Source organism: Perca flavescens, chromosome 3, assembly GCF_004354835.1.
Source record: "Perca flavescens isolate YP-PL-M2 chromosome 3, PFLA_1.0, whole genome shotgun sequence".
Classification (NCBI taxonomy): Eukaryota; Metazoa; Chordata; class Actinopteri; order Perciformes; family Percidae; genus Perca; species Perca flavescens.
Window position 1 is genome coordinate 22,112,672 of NC_041333.1, and position 20,612 is coordinate 22,133,283.

Here is a 20,612-nt window from a genome sequence, read left to right on the forward strand (position 1 = left end):
TTCCAATGGAATGTGATTTTTATTTTTTTTGTACAATATTCTGCCAGAGGTTTAAATAGACTGCTCAACACGATTGAAGGAATCGTTTTCATTACAGGAGAAGCCGAATACTTCCTCTAATTAGCCTAACTTCAGGCTGCTTGAAGCCAGATGGTTTGTGGAGGAGGACACCTGGATAGTTTAGGATAGCTGTACTGACAACAACATTTGTGCTTTATAATGGACTTGCACATATGAGTACATGCATGCAGGCATATTAACATGCAAACATTTCTGAAGCAAAAAAATGAATTTCCTGTGGAATTTTGGTTGTTTATGGGGTGCTGTAGGCAGTGTCCTAACTGTGCACCGTTTCTTTCTGGACCTTAATCAAGCACATTGCGCCAAACAGGAGGCTATATAATTGTTCAACAAACAATGTGTCTGTCATGAGCTGATGTTCTTGCAACTGAATATGTATATAACTTGTGAAAGTTCATGTCAGTTGGAGTACACATTAGCTCTGCAGCAGGCTCTGACAACCCCTAAACGTAACTAAGTCTAATACATATTTTAATTGCACCTGTCCATCTCTTTCTTGTTTTGTTTCTGTGTGTTTTTTCCATGCACAGGCCAAATGTTTGTGCTGACCAGGAGATGTCCATGTTGGGGGGCCGTCAGCCTTGTGTCCAGGCTTTTACCCGCATGGTAAAGGTGTGGAAGCAGGGTTGCACCAGCCACTCATGGTGTATGGGCTATGAGAGAAGGTAAGAGCAAAAAATACTTTCACAACACACTTACAAAAAACTCTTAACAAAACTGTATCATTGACCATTACTATTCCATAAAGACATCTCATTCATAAGCACAGCTGCGATAGGAGTCGTGATGGGGTGTTTTACAGATATACATTACTTAATAAATAGTTAATAATATCTATAAACTTATAATGTAACTTCCATACAATCCTGTGACTATAGCAGAATTTCTCCTTCTCAGGACAGCCTACTACACAGTGTACAGGCAGGTGTACAACATAGATTTGCACACAGTCTATAAGTGCTGCCCTGGCTGGACTCGGGAGGGTGAAGAGATGGGCTGTCTGCATAGTGAGTAATGGCATTATACACACATAGCCTACTGTATGTATCACATAGGGCTAGTTTTAATATTGCTATGAAGCTGTATATATCAATTTGATATTTAGTACAATAATTGAACTGGAAAAATTAAGCAGGAACATAGCCAACCTAGATGAAGATCTCCATCATCTGTACAAATAGAAATGCACACACAATGGTATATGATATGTGGTATATGCAGGGGTGTGTGGTGCCAATACATGTTTCAACGGAGGCCAGTGTGCAAGGACTGGGGACCAGATATGTCAGTGTCCACTGGGCTTCAACGGGACGCGGTGCCAATATGGTGAGTTTTCATTCCCACGTGATAAAAAGTTGGTCATGTTTATAAACCTTCATACCCACTTCTTGCATTGCAGGCATTCATACACAGTATGCAGCAATAAGCTGAGTTCAGCTATGTGACTGAGTGAAGTGACTTACATCCTCAGAGGACAACATGTTATTAAAGCTTTAATAGGCCCAGTTCATACCTTATGCTTTCACTTTGCAGAAGCAGAATGAGCCTGTAGTGTAGCTGTGATTGGATGAGGCTGCTCTGTGGGGAGTCTCTGGGTAGTTAAAGGTAGAAGAAATGCTCTCTGGGAGGAATGGTTTCCTTTGAAGGCTAGAGCCTGGAGTGCTGTGGCTAACCCAGCTGAGGCTCCACTCTATAAAAACTATAAAGATATATAAAAACTGTATGCTAATGAAGGTATATGCCGTTCTGGTTTCATAAAAAACATTTCTTTAACACATTGGTTAAAGATTTAAAAAAAATATTTTTTTGTCACGGACAGGCAACTTAGTTCAACATTTTGGGAATAGGGAAATACATGTATTAGCATTCGAGTGGAGAGTTAAATGAGAAGATGGATACCACTGTCATATTTGGACAGTAAATAAAATATGAAGCCACAGCCAGCAGCTGGTTAGCTTATCTTAGCATAAAGCAAGGAAACTGGGGGAAACAGTTAACTTGGCTCTGTCGAACAGTAGCAAAATCCACCTACCAGCACCTCCTAAAGCTCACTAATTAACATAGCTCAATGACAATTTGCTGTTTTACGAGGGGCTATGTGCCAGACTGTTTCTTGCCTGGTAGCAGTAACTTCCTGGAGTCTTCAATGGTTGACTGGCAACTGCTCAGAGGATTTAACAAATGAGATATACAATGTAAATCAGTAAGCTTTAGAGGTTACCTTTGGATAAAGCCAGGCTAGCTGTTTCCCCCTGTTTAAAGTCTTTGTGCTAAGCTAACTGGCTGCTGTACAGATATGAAAGTGGTATCAATGTTCTCATCTAACTCTCCGCCAGAGTTCAAATAAGCAGATTTTCCCAAAACAATGTTCTTTGTTAAAGAATTTGAAGACATCTCTAAGGACAGAAAAAAACAGGGTGTGCAGTCTCAGTAACCTCAGGCTTCTAAATAAGGTAAAGTTAGTCTTGACTCTCAAAGCAGGAACCTGGGCTCTGTCATCATTAAAGGTGCAGTAGGTAAGACTTAAAAAACTAACTTTCTGTAATATTTTCTGAAACTGCCCCTATGTTCGAGTAGAATTACATGAAGCAGGTCATTTAGGAGACCGTTTTGGGCTTTAGCGGAAAGGGGGGAGGGACTGAGAAGTTGTCGATGTTAAATTTTTTTGGCTAAGTCCTGGATCTTTACAATCCTACCTATGGCACCTTTAAATGGTAAACACTTCCAGGAAGCTTGTACGAAGCCTGATGGCACCTCTTGTCTTTGAGCATTGTCTCGTCAGCGTCAGCCTCTGTTCTTTCTACTGTCCAAAGCCCTGCGGTCTACGTCAACACGCAAACCGGAGGATGGTTGTTAGTGTTTTGGAAGAGTCCCACTGAGACAGAGGATGTTTGGTTCCTACCCCCCACGTGCATACAAACAGACATACACATACTGCAGAGGCTCTCCTGTTTGATTCCTTGAGTTTCCCAGGAGAAAGGACCTGCCTGCCAGGGGTTTAAAGCAGTTCTTCCTCTTGCAAAGACATTTCACAGGAACGTGCCATTGTTTGTTAGAGGCAGATCTCCTGTGCGTTTGTTTTGACATGGGCTCTTTGATTTTCACACATCGGAGTGACACACAGGGAGCTGATAGAGATATTAGAGCTAATCAGAATTCCTCTAGGTTTCTCATCCTCTCTTGCACATCCTGTGACCTGTGCTTCGAACTCATCTCATCTCGCTCTTATCTTTTTGTAAAATTTTGAGGTTTGACTTCAGTAACAAATACTACTGTCTAAGGTTCATTGTTATGTAAAGGCAAGATAGGATTTTGCCATGATTGAACTACATTGGCACAATACCTGAGGTATACAATATCGTGTAAGACATTATGATATCCCAGTGTTGTGTACAGAACACTGTGAACACGCTGTGAACAGTTGAGGTTTGTTCCTTAATTGCAATTACAGGAAAACACAGAACTTTCGGGAAATGTTTAAAACTATCATTTAAATGGTGAGATCATTGATGTGAAATAGAGCGATTATAGGCCACTAGCATGATCTAAAACTAGGAGTATAGGAACTTGTAACAGCTCTTAAGTTATGTGGTAAATGTTGATATGAAGACTGAATGCCAAGTATTTAGCAAAATACATTATACAGTTATTATTATAGAAAATAACATACTGTTTTGAACCATGAATTTTGCCATAAGTGTGACTTGTTTGTTTCCATATAAGTGAGATTTGCTGTGAGAGAAATGTTTACAGCTAAAACTTACTGGAAGGCAGAATAATGTGTGTGTTTTTTTGTTTGTTTTTTACCTGAAATAGAGCTCCAAAACAAACCTGGCTACATTAGCAATCTATGAACTGTTAATAATAATAACAACATTAAAGTTAAGGTGTATTACTTTGGGTACTGTTAGTGATTCAACATTATACAAAAAGAAAATCATTTTGGCAAAAAGACGTACTGTACCGTACTCATCACTTAACCAGTAAATTAAGCGGGCCATTCCACAAAATCTTGATTTGATCCTTGGTGGAGAGCAAGATCAAAAAACTTTCTGTGTTTGCATACAGTGGATATTAGTTATGTATTGCACATTCCAGCTCCAACTCTAGTTTCCAACACTGAGCCACCATGGTTTCACCAGGGAATCATTTTCATTATGAGATTTGCGGCGTTGTGAGCTTTAACATTCCACATTGACAGAGTTATTACTGTCCCATATGTGATTCATGATGGAGAAGAAGCAGATACGGTAGAGAGCCTCTGTAGATATATCTTGGAGTAATAAGTTAAAGGCAACTGGACTTGATGTTTGGTCATGAAGATGTTTCTCAAGGCTTCCTTAGATTTATTATATGGTGTTTCCTGCATGTTCTTATCGTTTCCTATGTGCTCTGAATCCTACTGCATGTAATGCCTGTTGTAGCGTGTAAGTGTTTGGCATCACAGTCTGTCTTTCTGTCTGTTTAGTGCCCTGCCTGGTTGATTTTCTGCCTGTTGGTCCATCTGCCAATCAAACTGTCCTTCTGTTTCTATATTATAAACTTCACCTGTACTGAAGCCTGAAGCACTGCATGTGCATGTATTTTCAAATTTCCTCAAAGTAATTACTTTATTATGTGACACATGATGAAATGTGTTTGTTACTGAGAACATAATACGTTTTTAAGTCACTGTGTGGCAAATGATCACTCACTATCACTGTTAACACTTATAGTGCTTCAGATACTATGATAATAAGGATGAAGGATGAGATGCATTGCTTTAGAGACAACATATCTGCTTTGCCTTTTCAGCACAATTCATTCCAGCTTGACTTCAGTAGAGGGAGAGTACACTGAGAGCAGTGTTAAAAAACAGTGTGGCTCTGGTAATAGTTCAAGCCAGAATCCATGCTCTGCTCACTCTCCCTTTTCAGCACTCATCGTCGATTGGCCTCTTGAACATTGCTCTCTTTGGTATCGTTGCCAAGTTATGGTGGTAGAGCCCACTGTGTGTTGTGGGGGCCGACTGGCCACCTGCTTCCAATTTCTGATCTGAGACAGAAGGCACCGTCTATGGAAATGTATGTCAGCCACTGACACCAAGGCCATGGTGTTGACACTATGAGGTAATAAACAACCTGGACACAGCCCAAGCATGTGCTGAGACGCTGGAGCCTGCTCTGTAATAGTGGCATTTACTCCTGCTTGTGAATGCCACTCTGTCTCACTCTATTAAAACTTGGATTAGGCTTGGCTTTGGTTAAATTGGTGCATGGGTCTGCATGAAATTAAGAGAGTGCAGGCACATATCAGTGTGAGGAAAGAAACCATCTGGACCTTACTAAAGAAGCCTAGCTGTTTTCAGAGCACTTTATAGTAGAGTGATTATGGACAGTTCCTATGACTGGATCCTGTTGTAGTGAAGGTTTTAGCTACGTAATGAGACAGCTAACGACATCAGCAGATATTGGGGGGACAAGTGGGTGATTCAGGTTGTGATGACACAGTATTAGATACTAGAAGTAATTACATACAAAGTCGTTTACATTTGGGGGAAATAATTGCCATAGAAACACCACCAACGTTAAAACTGAATTTATTGTTTAAGAAATTACCTTCACCGATAAAAGTACAGTGTTATTACCAACTCTGGGGAACTCTGCATGAAAGCTTTACAGTGGTTACAGTGGCAATGTAAATCACTTTTTCTCACATGGGAGTCATCTTTCTTCATATGAACTCAAGTGTTTAATCCCCAGGACCTTGGGCTGTCAAGCCATACAGGCTTGGTTTCCTTCCCTATTAAATTAAACACACCTGTCTCTGTGTATGCCCCTATATGTAAACCTCTGTACATATGCTTGTGTATGTGCGTTGTGCTTATTTGTGTGCCAATGAGATAGAGTTGCAGACATTAGCATTCATTGGCAGCTTCTAGCATTTGAAGGAGGGCAGGTTTGGAAGCTTTGGGTATAAGTGACTATATGTTTGCTTCTATTGGATACAATACTGAATGTCTGTCCTTGAGTTACCTAAATTAAACTCTACATGTAATGGTTTTAATACATCAGCAGCCATCTGTGTCACAGATTATAGAAGACTGAGATGTGGTAAGGACTCAGGGTTGGCCACACGGAGAGTGAGTCCTTGTACAGGCTCTTTAGCGTGTAGCGGTAGGGAGAAGGAGGTGATTAAAAGACTGGAGGAAACGATGCTGACCCAGAGCTCTAGATGTTAAATCCTCAGCGCATTCCTCCTCATGTTGTGTTTTGTTTCTGTTCCTGTGAAGAATACCATGCTCGAAACATTGCATACAGCTCTGTTATGCTAAAACATGTCGCTCATGCTGAAGCTGGGGGTATAATACTTGAAGAATAGCATTCGCTATTTGTTCGCTATTGTGTCCACATTAAAAGGAAGCAAATTTGGGTTTTTGTGGAATAACGTTTGCTCCATTTTCTGAGCAATTTAAGACATGTGCTTTTGAACTGCTTTCGAATGTGGCTAAAAAATACTGGCATCTTGGGAAGACTCTGGAAAAACGATCTTGTCCTGCATTATGAATCCTTAGCCAGTGTTTGATCTGCTCTCTTCCACTGTTTTTACATTTCTTAAGCCGTAATATCATACATCACTGCATGTGACTCTATTGGCCAGAGGGAAAAATCTGCCCTGTATTCATTTTACTGGTATGGCTTCTCCTGCACTGAACCTTAACTAAAGAACCTTTGAAAGAATTCAAAATGGAAAGAAACCATATTTTCTTTTAGATTTCTGGAAGTAATTAAGCTCAAAGATGCAGTTGAGTGAAAATGTCAAGGTGTAGTTATAACACAATATAAATACATCTAGAACCTGATTCATTTTGGTGAAAATTGTGGTGTTAAACCCAATTCAGGATGTAAAAATAGGTGAAAGATGATGACTCTGTAACTTCAGGCAACAGTGATGTCTTTCACAGGTCTGGAATGATCCTTCTACCTTAAGTTAACTAACATACCATGGCTAAGAGTTTATCCTCTCTGAGTCTTTCTATGCAGTTAGTTCCACTGCAGAGCTCTGGTCAATTATACGCATTCTATTTTGACTCCTGAGTAACATGGGCCTATTAAACATCTATTTCCCTAAGTATTTATCTGGCTGTAAGACAAAAGGGCATATTTACAGAACTGTTATAGTTCCAGACTAAATCATTGTCAGCAAATGAGGTGAGGACATAATCTTGTTTGCAATAACATTTATACACCAAACTCTCTTGGTCTTAACACTGTTAAATCATGGATACTGGACCCATAATCTAAAGAACCAGTTAAAAGATTAAAGGTCTTGAATTGTGTCAAAATGTGCAGCAGACTGTGTTTTGAATTAAGATATGATGGGAACCATATGGCTGTAATGATGGCAGGCCTTATTGTTTGTTATGGTCTTGTTTCAAAGATTTTTTTGACTAAAATGTAGTTGCTATAGCTGCTGTGGTGCTGAAGTTTTTGAGGTGTGGATGTCATGATGATTTTTATTTTCATAAAGAACTGCAGTGCAGACCACATGATTACCTCTGACAGGTTGGTCTTTGCCTTGGCTTGCAGCTCTCCCATTCTGTTTATTAGAGGTTACTGAAAAGATTCACTGATAACTATGTTAACAATGTAAGCCTTCAGAGACGAACAGTTTCTTTTGAAGTAGACTGGATTTGTGTAATATAATTTGAATCAGTGAATAATCAGTACTTTTCTCCTTAAACATTTTCTTTTGACATCCAAAACTGTACATGAGCAAAACATTGTGAAGATATTACTTAAGGCAATCATTCATGGTAACGATCAGCTGTTGAAAACTGACTTAAAAGCCTCTGCAGCTTCTGGGAGAATACATCAGACCTTGCAGTAATGCAAACAAGCTTTTTCTGAACCACCAGAGCAAACATTTGAGTGTTTAATTAACAAAATTACAGAGAATTTAAAGGCTGCAAAGTACCAAAGAAATGTCTTTCAAATGTTTTGTTGCCGTGTTTTGAAGATCATTTGCCTGCTGAAAAGGTAGATCAATTTTTAAGTACAAACATTTCTTCTGAAAAAATTTAAAAGGCCAGGTGGTGTATTGTTTTAACCAAAGCCTCTGTGAGAAAAGTACAATAACATATTGCTTTTTTTCCAGCCACAAGCTGTTCCACTTTTAGTATTTTTTTTATTATTGACACGAAGCTGAAAACTAAAGTTGTGTGTGACTAATAGTGAATCCATCACACAGTCAGGTTGAAGATGTCCAGGATGCACAAGGAGAGGACATAATTCACTAAATAACAAAACTGTAGCAGCAGACATTTTGTGTGACTCTTCCTGTAGATAAAAATATGTCTGTCTAGAACAACAATGAGACTTGCTAGATAGCTATCAGAGGAAGAAGCTCATTAGAGCCCTAATGTACGGTGGCCGACAGGGGCAAACACACTGCAACTTAATGAAACACATCCAAATAGACAAAACACAAGCAAATTAAGAAAACATCTTCATTAATTTGACAACACATGCGCAGCATTTAGCAAACGTGCTGCAAATACACACAACACAACCAAATACACAAACGCGCTGCAACTACAGAAACTATGCAAAAATAAGTTCTCCAGGCCTCTAGGGGGAGCACTAAGTGGAACAGCTTGATTTTCGACCCCACTGAGAGAGAGAGAGAGAGAGAGAGAGAGAGAGAGAGAGAGAGAGAGAGAGAGAGCCAAGGGGGTAAGCTTCGCTTCAGAACTCGAGCCATCATGGCGCCATTTTGTTGCTAACTGGCCATCACCTCCTGTTAGCATTCCGCTGACCGCCATTTTTTTTTTTTACGTCACTTGACTGCGAATAACTTTACATCTGAAGCGTTTAAAGACTCTATTTGTCCGTTGTTTAGTTCCAAAGAAACACGACAATGTATAAAAGGCTCCATTACCTTGTACCTCACGTTATGGCTCCGTAGCAGACGTTTTTGTAAAAATAAGCTAACGATTGTGTCATAACCAAGTGACTTACTGTCGCATAGTAGAGGAATTACCGTATAGTACAGGAGAAGCTCGCAGGCAGTTTCGACTTACATGAGATGTTTAGGTTTAATTACTAATGTTAACTAGCATGTTAGTGATCAATAATTAGCCTGTGCCCATGTTATCTCCTTACATACACCTACAGTCTCCGTATCTGTAAGATTGGGAATGATTGAGATTTCTCTTGGCACAGCTACCAGAAGACTTACAACTTTCAGACACGTTGCTCACGTCACATTCTCTCAGTTGGAGGCTGCGCAGTAAAACTGGCCATCACCGGAAAAGTGCTTCTAATAGCCTTCACTGGTCTCCGTCCAGAGCAACGGGGTCTATTGGTCCATTATATACTGTCTATGGAGAGAGCCAGAGCTGGGGCACGTTCAATCTCAGAACGGTGTGCCGTTGTGAAACGGTGTGCAACTGCTCTGAGATCATAGACTGTAAATATTAAGTCAATGTTTGAGATATGTTTTCTCTCATTTGGTGGCTGTATCTCTAGTTTATTGGCTTAGATCACAAGTGATAATCAATCAGCTGTTCCACTTATTGCTCCCCCTAGAGGCCTGGAGAACTTCCGTTGTGTAATATGCAGCGTTTTTTTTTGCATTTGTTTTTGGGGATTGTGTGCTTTTCTTTAGCATCGTTTCTGTTTTTTGTGTTGTGTGCTTTTCTTTTTGCATCGTTTCTGTATTTGCAGCGCGTTTGTGTATTTGGTTGTGTTGTGTGTATTTGCAGCGCGTTTGCTAAATGTTGCGCATGTGTGTCAAATTAATGAAGATGTTTTCTTAATTTGCTTGTGTTTTGTCTATTTGCGTGTGTTTCATTAAGTTGCAGTGTGTTTGCCCCTGTCAGCCACCGTACTAATGGCTACCATATGGCAGGGAAGTTCTCACACCCTAAACAAGCACACCCTCATCTCTCCAAATGCATCAAGGCACCATTGTTTACCAGGTTAATGCTGAGCAGGTTGGAGCTAATAGCCTGTGTGATTGACCATGTGGTCCCAAAGCTCACTGTGAGATTCCTACAGTAGCAGTGCAGCAATCTCAGATTAAAGGATCCTCCTTCAACATGGGTTGGCTATGGCCATGAAGTGTTAGCATTAAGAAAATAAACTCACTTATAGGGATTTTTTAGTATACACTTTTTGGAGTCTAGCTTTATTGTTAATTGTAGAAGGCTTTCATAGAGCTAAACTCATTTTCATGTTGGGAGGAACTATTGCTTCAACAGGCACCTACAGTATGCATCAGGGAAACTGGTCAAATTTATGACAATGGTAAATAGTATTGAAGCTGTTTAACTCAGTACATGTGTTACAGAATGTTTTTCTAGATGTTTCATGGTTAACTTTATAGACATGGATTAAGTCTAGTCCAATATTAAAATCAATTTGTACAGAACATTTTACAATCATTCTAAGCAGAAAAGTAAAATCAGCCTGTGAGATGCCAAGTAGTCTGCTGAACATAAGGCATTTAAATCTACAGCCACATTTCATACTCAATGTGGAAAACATTTTCTCTCCTATTTGCTGGTGAAGCAAACACGATTGCTTTTCCAGATGTAGAAGTTGACAGATGCTTTCATGGAGATAAAGAGCAAAAGGTTGGACTTTAAGGGCAGTTGTCCAGGTGTTGTTTGTTGAACACATTTGTTCATTAATAACTTAAATCTGGTAGGATCATCATCTCAATTGTAGACTTAAGTTCTCAAGACTTTGATTAGTAAAACTGTGCAGACTGTGTGAGTTGACACTTTCTTGCACATCCTCTAAAAGTCACTGAATCCCTTGAATGGAACACCCTCTAAGCTGTACAATAAGTCATGTTGTTTATCAGTTCATGAAGTTTTGCAGTTCATTGTATCATTATTAATACTAAAGAATATATAATTGTGGTAATCACAGCAGTTTTGTTTATGACTTCTGTAATTCAGTTCTCATGTTAAGTGATACATGTACTTCAGTTTGTGAGCTAAGTGTGTATCCCATGGGTCAAAGTGTCTGCTTACAAAATTAGAACAGCACCCAGTTTTGATCATTCAACTCATCTGTGAGGAAACAAAGAAAAGAAGACGAAAGATAAGAAATATGTGCACAGCAAGTGGCGAAACTGTGTCCTACTAAGACTGTCCCATCTGATTCAAGCATAAACTATACAGTCTTTAAAATAATCCCCATTATATTAGAGCATACATTCTGTGTTTAAAGGACAAATGGGAAACATTTAAGCTGCTGGTGTGAGGTGGTGGAAGCATGTGACCATGTGGTCCAAAACCTTACGTAGACACTGCAGTGAGAAAAGAGGGAGAAATGCATGTAGTTTTCCAATGCTAGTTCCCATCTTGATCAAAATGTGACTCAAACACTAGCTCTATGTTTCACTCTATTATTGTCTGCTTGAATGAGGAAATAAGGACAATTGGTTTTCTTCCTGAGAATTGAAAGCCTTGATTGATTGTATCCCTTTCTCAAGCCAGCCGTCCATTTCATTCAATGCAACATCTTGAAAACAATTCCTGTTTGTCTCGTCTTTATTTACTATTGAGCTGATTGTTGAAGCTCACTTTCCTCTCTGTGACAGGTTCCTTAAAGCTCCTCAGCTGTCTATGAACGACCTTTGACCTTTGGTCTAGTTCACAGGATCTGGTGTTTTTCCTAACAGCCCTTGATGGATCTTTCTTTCCTCTGCTTAAAATGCTCTTTAAAGTAACCAGAAAGAGCAACTTGTTTTCTGTCACGGTAGCCAACTTTCCCAAGATAAAAAACTATGTATATTGTTGTATGGGCAAAAGCATATGGAGCTGCAACTCTGTAAATAGGTGAGAAGCCTTATTAACATGCTTTTAAAGCTTTGAACAGCAGCAACATACTAGTATAGGCTGATGGGTGTATCTCCAAAATAAAACAAGAAAGAGTCTACAGCCATGCTGAGGCTGTACTTAGGCACAGCAGTGCTTTGAGCTAATTGGTGATGTCAGCATGCTAACATAGCCACAATGACAATGCTAACATGATGTTTACCAGGCATAATGTTTGTCATGTTCACCATCTTAGATTAGCATGTTGTGGCTGATAGTTTTGCAGGTATTTTTTTTTAAACTGGACACATTTTAATTTCAATAATGAAAAGACAGAGGAGCACCAAAGTGATCACAATATTCACCGTGAATGCAGTATAGTACAGTAGTTGTTAAAACATTTTACTCAAAACTTAGAATATCTATTTCATAGTGGTGCTATAGAAAAAGTAGGTCAGTAGGTCTGTACACAATTTCATTATAATCTGTGAAATGTTTGTTATAAAATTTCAGTTTGGACACAAGTGGATTGTGAGGAGCATGAGAGACGGTACTCAGAACTGAGAGCAGTGGTTGATTTGATCATCATATCTAAACAAAACACGTGACCAAACTGTGTCTGCCACCTAAGGGCCATCCACACGGAGGCGCTTTTTCATGCAAACGCACATGTTTTGTGTCATTTGGGCCGATTGTCCAAACAAATCCTTTAAGCGCACTGCCTGAAAACACACTTTTTTGAAACCTGGTTCCAGGGTGAAAAAATTCTAATTTAAAAACAAAAAAAAACATTTTCAAAGACAAAACAGTAAATGCACACATCACCGCAGCAATGCAGCTGCAGCAATGTACAGAGCCAAGGAATAATAAATAATGATATTAAGCAATATGTTTTGTTGCCCTGCATTTTTAGCTTGCAGATTAAAATAATGAGTGCTTACTGGCTGCGATAAGGCCAAAGAAGAATTCAAAGAGCTGATGGAGCACAGGAAATGGGAGATGGGAGTGAGCCTAGCAAATCATCAGGTGGAACATCTCAGCATTGAAATATTACAAACCGCAGTGATTTTACAGCCGTCCCCCTATGGTTTATTTGAAGAGTGGATGTTGCAACATCAAATATCTTTTAATTTCGGAAAAATCAATTGAGAAGCTGGTTTTAAGAGATGAGCGTTGCAGACTTTCTTCTTAGATTTAGACAAGTTGTTTGGTAAGTTGCATTCCTTTTCTATTTCCATTTGTTACAATAGAAATGTGGGAATAGAGAGGAATAATTCCTGCCAAAGACTCAATTTCCATCTAGAAAGGAAGATACTGTAAATCACTTTAGGTCTGAGTATCACTTCCGACCACTGAGGTCTGAGATACAAGCCCTCCACATTCGTTAAACAGCAATGAGAGACATGCCACGCAGCTGAGGCCTGCTGATTCAGTTATTGATCTGGACTTTTTTTGCCTAATGTTTTTAACACGAGGGGAATAGACACATGGTTGAAGGTTTGTTGATTTATTTAATGTCAAAGTAGTTTTTTTAGAGGGAGGAAGAGTGTTGGTCCTTGTAGAAATTGGACAGGGGAGGTATTGTACTGTAACCTGACTCCGCTAGATGGATTGCTTCACATTTGCTCGACATATCCATCTGGGAACTTTCCGTTGGAGAACTTTTGGGAAGGGGCGAAAATACTGGTTAGCTGATTGGATAAACCATCTGTCTATCACCACCTATGTTGGTGATAGACGGGCCAAATCAACCAATCAGATCAAACTCTTGCCGAAACCAGTCGGGAGAAGAGCAAAAACATCTTTTCCTCCGAGAAAAGCCTATAGTGCCGTTTTTTGCTCTTCTCTTCTTTTGTTTAGACAGAACAGAGTCGCTTCTCATTGCGTCACACCTAAACCCGCCTTAAAACCAACGCTGATTGGTCGGTTGTTTGGTGAATGGCTCAAAATTTTCTCTATCTCAAGATGCCAGACTGATCTGCGAGTGGAAAACTGGAGCTCGCGAGATCAGGACGGTCTCAGGAGGCTAACTGTACTGTAGAGGACAAGTAATGTCAATAACACCTAATGAGATAAGCAGGAATCGGGACTCCTTGGCTGATGTTTGTCTACAGAGAACACACGAACATTCAAGCAGCTGTCTGTTCTCTCCGTTACTTGATGGGAAACAATTATCGCCACCATTCATAAACCAACAAGAGACCAACATTTTCCATTTGACTCTGAACTACGAATTTGAAAAATAATAGTATTTCAAAGTTGCATGTAAGACAGCACAAATAAATTGTGTCAGAGAATGGCTGAGTTTAAAAGATATGGAAAAAGAAGACATACAGATGTGCCTCCAAAATGTATAATATAGTGTCTCTCTGTTGATGTGAATGGTACGTGTCACCTATCCTGTCAGTCCATCACTGAGATGAAGATTGATCATCCAGATTTGTAGGTAGAGGAGGCCACACGAGGGAGTCACACGAGGGAGTCAGGACTGGTAAATATCGAGGAAAAGGCAGCAGGGGTGACAAGGTTGTTCCTGTCGGCTTTCCATAATATCATGATCTGTTGTCCTGAAACATATATGCTTGACAGAAAGAGAATCATGGAAGAGACGGTTCCCCCAAAAATCTTAGCAATAAAAGCATCTTTTCTAAGGCAATGAACATGATTGTGTGGTGTACTGGATGCATTAGGAAAAAGGCCCAACTTGTTTTGATAATGTTATATCTTTGAGAACTTTTATCTTAGAGGATAAAAGTCCCCTATTGACATCGGGCAGGTCCGTGGAGACTTAAAATAATTGCATGCATGCATATGTGTAATGCATGTGAGTGGGCGGCCTGTGTGATACATTCCCGATGCACGACGGCTGAACCATGGCATCGCAATGCCAACATGTGTGAGTAACACTGTTCAGATTCAAAGTCAAATAGATTTGGTTTCCATGAAAACTTTGTGCTGGTCACAGTTAAGCAGATTGTCTGTCTGAGAGACAGGAAGGGGCTGTTTACAGGTACAGTACGCATGTAATGAGATATACTGGGTTAATAAGGCAATAAACCACTCAAGGCCATGGTTCACAATGAGCATCTGAGAGCTGTTGTTAGGTACAAGGGGAAGGTTTAACATGCCCCATCTGGAAATATTCATGATTACTTTTCTATTAGCAATCCTGTTTATGTACAACAATGAATAAAAGTAGTTCCAACCTCCAATTCTAAGCTCAGGACACCTATGTTTTAAACTAGAAGTCTACGAGTGTCCATAGACAAGAAAAACAAAGCATCTGTGACTGCATCTATAAGTTTCTGAAGAGATGTTTAAAAGTTTGTATTTGGGTTTATTGCTTGCCACCATCTTTTTAGGTATTACAATTTCTTAAAAGTCATTGAATAATGTGCTCAGAAAGTGTGCAAATACCATGTTGATTCTTCTCAGCTTTGTCTTCAGAGCAAAGCTCCATTCTTCACATCCCTCACACTGATTGTTGTACAAACCATTGGTGTATTTTTTTGGCTGCATGCACGACAGACTTGTGTTCAGTATATCTACTTATATTTCATTCAATCGTCGTAGCTCAATCCCATAAGTCTCTCAAATGATAATACATTATGTAGTTACATGTTTTCCTGAATGTTTGGTCCAAGAGTCACTAACAAGTCAGCTAATCTCGTTGTCCTGTTAAAGCACTTTTACTTTTACTCCAGAATAATGTTCATTTGATGACCGTCAGGTTTGGTCAGAGACACAGAGCATGACTGATTGCATTTTTGAAAGGCGAAGCCACAAAGTCAAAAATAGCAAAATTTGGAAACTTAGATCATGAAACTGTGTTAAATGCTGTCTTTATTTGAGGCTGCAGTTAAAACAAGGGTTATATTTACGAATGGTCAGGAGTTGGCTGGCAGTGCAGTTTGGTCACCATGCTAGGCATCGCTAACAAACAAATGCTAACAAATGATGGCAAATGACCCCGAGCTGATCTGGAGAGCTCATAAGGGCTCTCAGGAGCTGCGGGATCAAAGTGGGGATGTGTAAGGGGGCATAGCCCTGAGGTTATGGGGCCATGTCACTTCCCTATTAGTTAATGAAAAGTGCAGAGCAAGGTTGTTTCTCAGTGTGCAACTATGTGTGTGCACATTTTTCAGGTTTAGACAGAAGTTTTTTTTTAGATCCCCCCTTAGTGAGGGGAAATGTGCAGAATGCTGGACTACTGTGTAAGTGAAGGCTTGTAAAAGCCAAGGCAGGGTAGCCAACTGCTGTGAGCAAGGTCACCCTGCCATTTGATTATCCATTGCTGAAGAAAAAATGCACATTACCAACATTTGCATGCAGCAAAGCCTAAATTTGAAACAATCTGCCCAATAAATCATCATCTGTAGAAATTTCTGAAACAAAGTCTGCCTCTCCAGATGTGATTACACTGCCTGCCCTTAGAAACCAAGTGTGGGTGTGGCCTGAAACACAATCATGGCGACCCATCCTTAGTTTCTGAGGTCCTGCAAAATTCTACAGATTGCACGTAAGGGCCACATTACCAACAAATCCACAATTCAACTATATAGCCAACATTTTTGCAGTGTTCATAGCGCTACTTTCCTTGCTTTTCTTCTCTCCAATGTTGCTGATGCATTACCTGCTGCAGAGTTTATTACAAAAGAATGTAAATCAGGAAATAAACTATTATTACCCTTTAATAACTGCTGTAGTAAGTAGTAATAACTACTGAAGAAAAACATTTGTTTCTGTGAGCTTGCTTCAGCTGCTGTTCTTCTATGGTTTGTTTCACCTACTGTAACAAACACGTTCATATCGCTTCCTCTCCATGGGGAAGATTCTTGGGAAATACACGTGGTCGTAATAATTCAACACCACTCATCGAAACTACTGTGCTTTGCACCCCATCGATTAAAATGATCTGAATAAAGAATCGATAATGCATCTCACATGGTCAGCTGGAGACAATTTCACCCTCATGGACTGCCGTGGGTTTTGTGCCATTTTGCGTCAGTGTGTTTTTTGTACACGTTTATTCATGTGCACACATATGGAGGAAAATACATTTTATCTGAGCAATACAGGGCTGATTATCATACCCTTGTCTGTTTATAATACTGGCCAAGTTATCCATGTTCCATGTGTATCTTCCTGGTTAGAGAAACAGATAAAATACAGCGTAGACATAACCTAAAACAGAAATTGTTTTCAGGTTTTTTACCAGAGGGGCTTTGGAGTGCATCTATGTTGGCTTTTGCTTATTGGCAATGCATTTATCAGTATGTGCTTTAGTTTAACTTTTACATAAATGCCTAAACACCAGGGGATGGGACATCTTGTGCCCACACAAAGCCTAAACAAGTATTCAAACCCTTAATTACAAGTTTGGTAATGATCAGATGCACTTCCTTGTTTATTAAAGAAGAGCAGGCAACTGTGGGTTAATTTCACAGAGTAACCATCTGTAATTTGAATCACCATGATTATATAGGCAGACCTTGATTTATCATGTACTCTTCATCTACACAGACAAAGTGGCAAACATCTTGTTAACTTAAGCATGCTGCTCTCTACCTTCTGCTGACTCCTGTCTTTTTTATTTCAAAGTTGTTTGCCCAAGTTGTGCTTCTGAAATTTCTGTTTCTGTTATTCAAAGATAAACAACCTATTGCTCAACATGCAGCCAAGGAATCCCGTTAAGTCCTTTAACAGATGGGGGACAACACTAAATGATATTTCCTGTCTTCTCTGTTACCTTAGTCTTCCTCTTTGACAGGCGGTGTCCATGCAAGTGCAATGCATTTCTCTGTCACCATCTCCTGAAAGGTTTGGCTAAGTTGCTGCCTCATAAACTTGAACTGTAGCAGTAACAGCAGTTTAATCAGTTTCTACAAGCATAAGGATAAAGTTCATACAAAGATCTATGGAATACTGTGTCCAGGATTTTACATTTTACATTTGCTCTTGCTTTTCACACAGTTTCCATCGGAAAGTACTCATTGACCCCCATCTGACAGGCATCCAAGATTTATCTTACCTCTTGGTAATACACATACCATTTCCACTTATAACAAAGGCATGAAACAATATCAGGGTTGCATGCATTTCTATCACAGGAAAGTTGACTGAAACACAATTGTTTTTTCAACTTAATTTATAAAAAAAAGCTATCATAATTGATATATTGTATGTTACACCACATATATAGCAAGTATATTCTGTTTAGCCCCACAATGTTTTTTTCTGGGGCTTTAATATTTAATCAGAAACGAACTACTTTGTTATTTTGCAGAAACCAGAGATGGCAAAAGTACTCACTTCCCGTACTCAAGTAGAAGTACAGATACTTATGTTAAAAAATGCTCTGGTAAAAGTAGAAGTACTGATTTAACTTCTTTACTCAAGTAAAAGTAACAAAGTACAGGCTTGGAAATTTACTTAAAGTATAAAAGTAAAAGTAGCCTTGCAAAGCTACGTGGACCACACAAATGTTACTAGAGTGCAAGCTGAGAAACTTCAGTGGACATGGAAAAAAGGCTCTTTATATGCCATTGCCTACATTTTAAATGGATGTCTGCCAATAGGCCTAACACATCACATATATGATTATTGTGACAGAGACTGGGACTCCAGGTTAGTAAGATTCTGACTGAGTAGCAAGATATGAATTCAATTGTGATTCTGTGAGGATTCAAACATGAGTCCTCTTACATGCGTCTGAGAGGTTTGAGACATTAACGTTAACATTAGCCCAAAATAAAGTCGATTTGAGACAAGTAACGTTATCGTTAACTTAAGTGGTCTCGAAAACAAGAACGGTCTTGAGTAACGTTAACGTTACTACAGTACAGTACACTAAATCAGTATAAAGCTATACATGCAGATATTGTATCAGCTAGTATTAGATCATTTTCAAATAAACTGAACGCTCGCTAACCTTAACGCTACCTGGGTTACTTAACTAAATGCTAGCGAACAAAGGCATCGTCATTGCTAGCAGGAGAACAAATGTAACTGACCATTAACGTAAACTTAATAAAGTTACTGAAACAAACAACAAATAGCTTTTGATACCAAAGAAAAGATGCATTTACCTCTGTGTGTCTTTTTAAATTCGATGGTAAATTCTTGAAAGCCAGCAGTTTGTGGCGTTTCAGTTGGCACAATTTGCAGCACATTATAACAACGTATATTCCCATCCAATTAGATTGAATTCAGTATTGATGACGCGAAAAATAATAACGGTAACTCCACTGAAATTATTTGAAACTAAAGTAACAAGCCAGTTTTGTAAAATGTAAGGAGTAGAAAGTACCGATATTCGTGTTAAAAATGGAAGGAGTAAAAGTAAAAAGTAGGCACAAAAATAAATAGTAAAGTAAAGTAAAAATATCTGAAAAATCTACTTGAGTACAGTAACAAAGTATTTGTACTTTGTTACTTCCCATCTCTGGCAGAAACCAACAGCGACATTTAGGCAAATCTTTCCTGTTACACATTTTAGTCAGTCATCAGTACACTATGAATGTAATACTGGTAACCATATTGATGTAACAGATTAATTAAGTAAGCACTTTTGTGTATAGCAAAGTCTGATGTGTTTAAAGACGTTCTTTGATGGTGATGCACAGCTGATAAGAATAAATATGCAGTAAGAGGAGCCTGAGGGATTTCACCCTCAGAGATGAGTAAGAACATGAGAAACATAGGAAGACCATGAAATCAGTTTTTATGCTTTACAGAGTGGGCTAAACTAAGGCTTATTTGGAAGTCATAAGGAAGAAGATTCTAGAGACTGGAGATAATTTTCAATTTCAATCTTATAAAGTTGGTGAGCCACAACATGTGGGAATATGCAAGTTGCAACTTCTGCTGTTTCTTTGGAGCACATTGATTCTTAAAGATTGGCAACAAACTCGCTAACGACAGCTTGGTTTCTTTCGTACATATGGGAGTTCCCTGGCATCAAAGCATTTCTGTCACAGCGGTTGCCTCAAGAGCCAGCAGGGTCATGCTCTACAAAGTGATGAGTGAAAGTAAACGCTGTAAAGGTTTTGTTGATTTCCTTTCTGCTGAAAAGGGAAATAACTAAACAACATACGAAGGAACTCCGCAAAGAGCAAGAAAGTTTAGCTAAAAGGGTGTGAGAAACCTTTCTGTTTCATGGACTTTGCATTATGTTAGTAAATCTGACCTTTTAATCCTTTTCTTTCAGATGTTAACGAATGTGAAGTGGATGAAGGTGGCTGTGAGGGGTACTGTTGCAACACCATCGGCAGCTACTACTGCAAGTGTCCTGAAGGCAGTCGACTGGGGCCAGATGGCAAGGCATGTCATGGTAAGATGGACATCTAGAAGTAGCTGCTGTGCACAAACATGGACAGATTGTAGCAGGCTCTCTTGCCGGCTGGGGCTTCCTGGTCTGTTTTAAGAGGTTAGAATGAAAATGAATTTGCCAACAAAGAAGTCTGTTATGTTTTTCAAACACAAAATATTACATGCCCATCATTTTTTTAAATATTTATTTCTCCATACAAAATATTACACATGACGCATACTGTAACAACTTACTTTTAGTCTTATAACAAATGTATTCCTCTGCTTAGTGAAATATGAACAACATGTGTTATAGCACATAATGGGGTAACAAACATGTTAAATCCATTTTCAACCTCAACATTTGCCAAAATTTTCTTTAGTGTTCTGAAACATGCATTGTTTACAT

The 20,612-nt window shown here is 39.2% G+C and overlaps 1 protein-coding gene across 2 annotated transcripts in view; it reads left to right on the forward strand.

Moving 5' to 3' along the window:
* The window catches only part of egfem1 (EGF-like and EMI domain containing 1), a 57,331-nt gene that overhangs the window by 593 nt on the left and 36,126 nt on the right, over positions 1 to 20,612 (forward strand). For both annotated transcript variants that reach the window (XM_028572928.1, XM_028572929.1), the window contains exons 2-5: positions 612 to 746; positions 979 to 1,088; positions 1,303 to 1,407; positions 20,103 to 20,225. In XM_028572928.1, the coding sequence (XP_028428729.1) occupies positions 612 to 746; positions 979 to 1,088; positions 1,303 to 1,407; positions 20,103 to 20,225 (473 nt within the window). The remainder of the gene's footprint in view (positions 1 to 611; positions 747 to 978; positions 1,089 to 1,302; positions 1,408 to 20,102; positions 20,226 to 20,612) is intronic.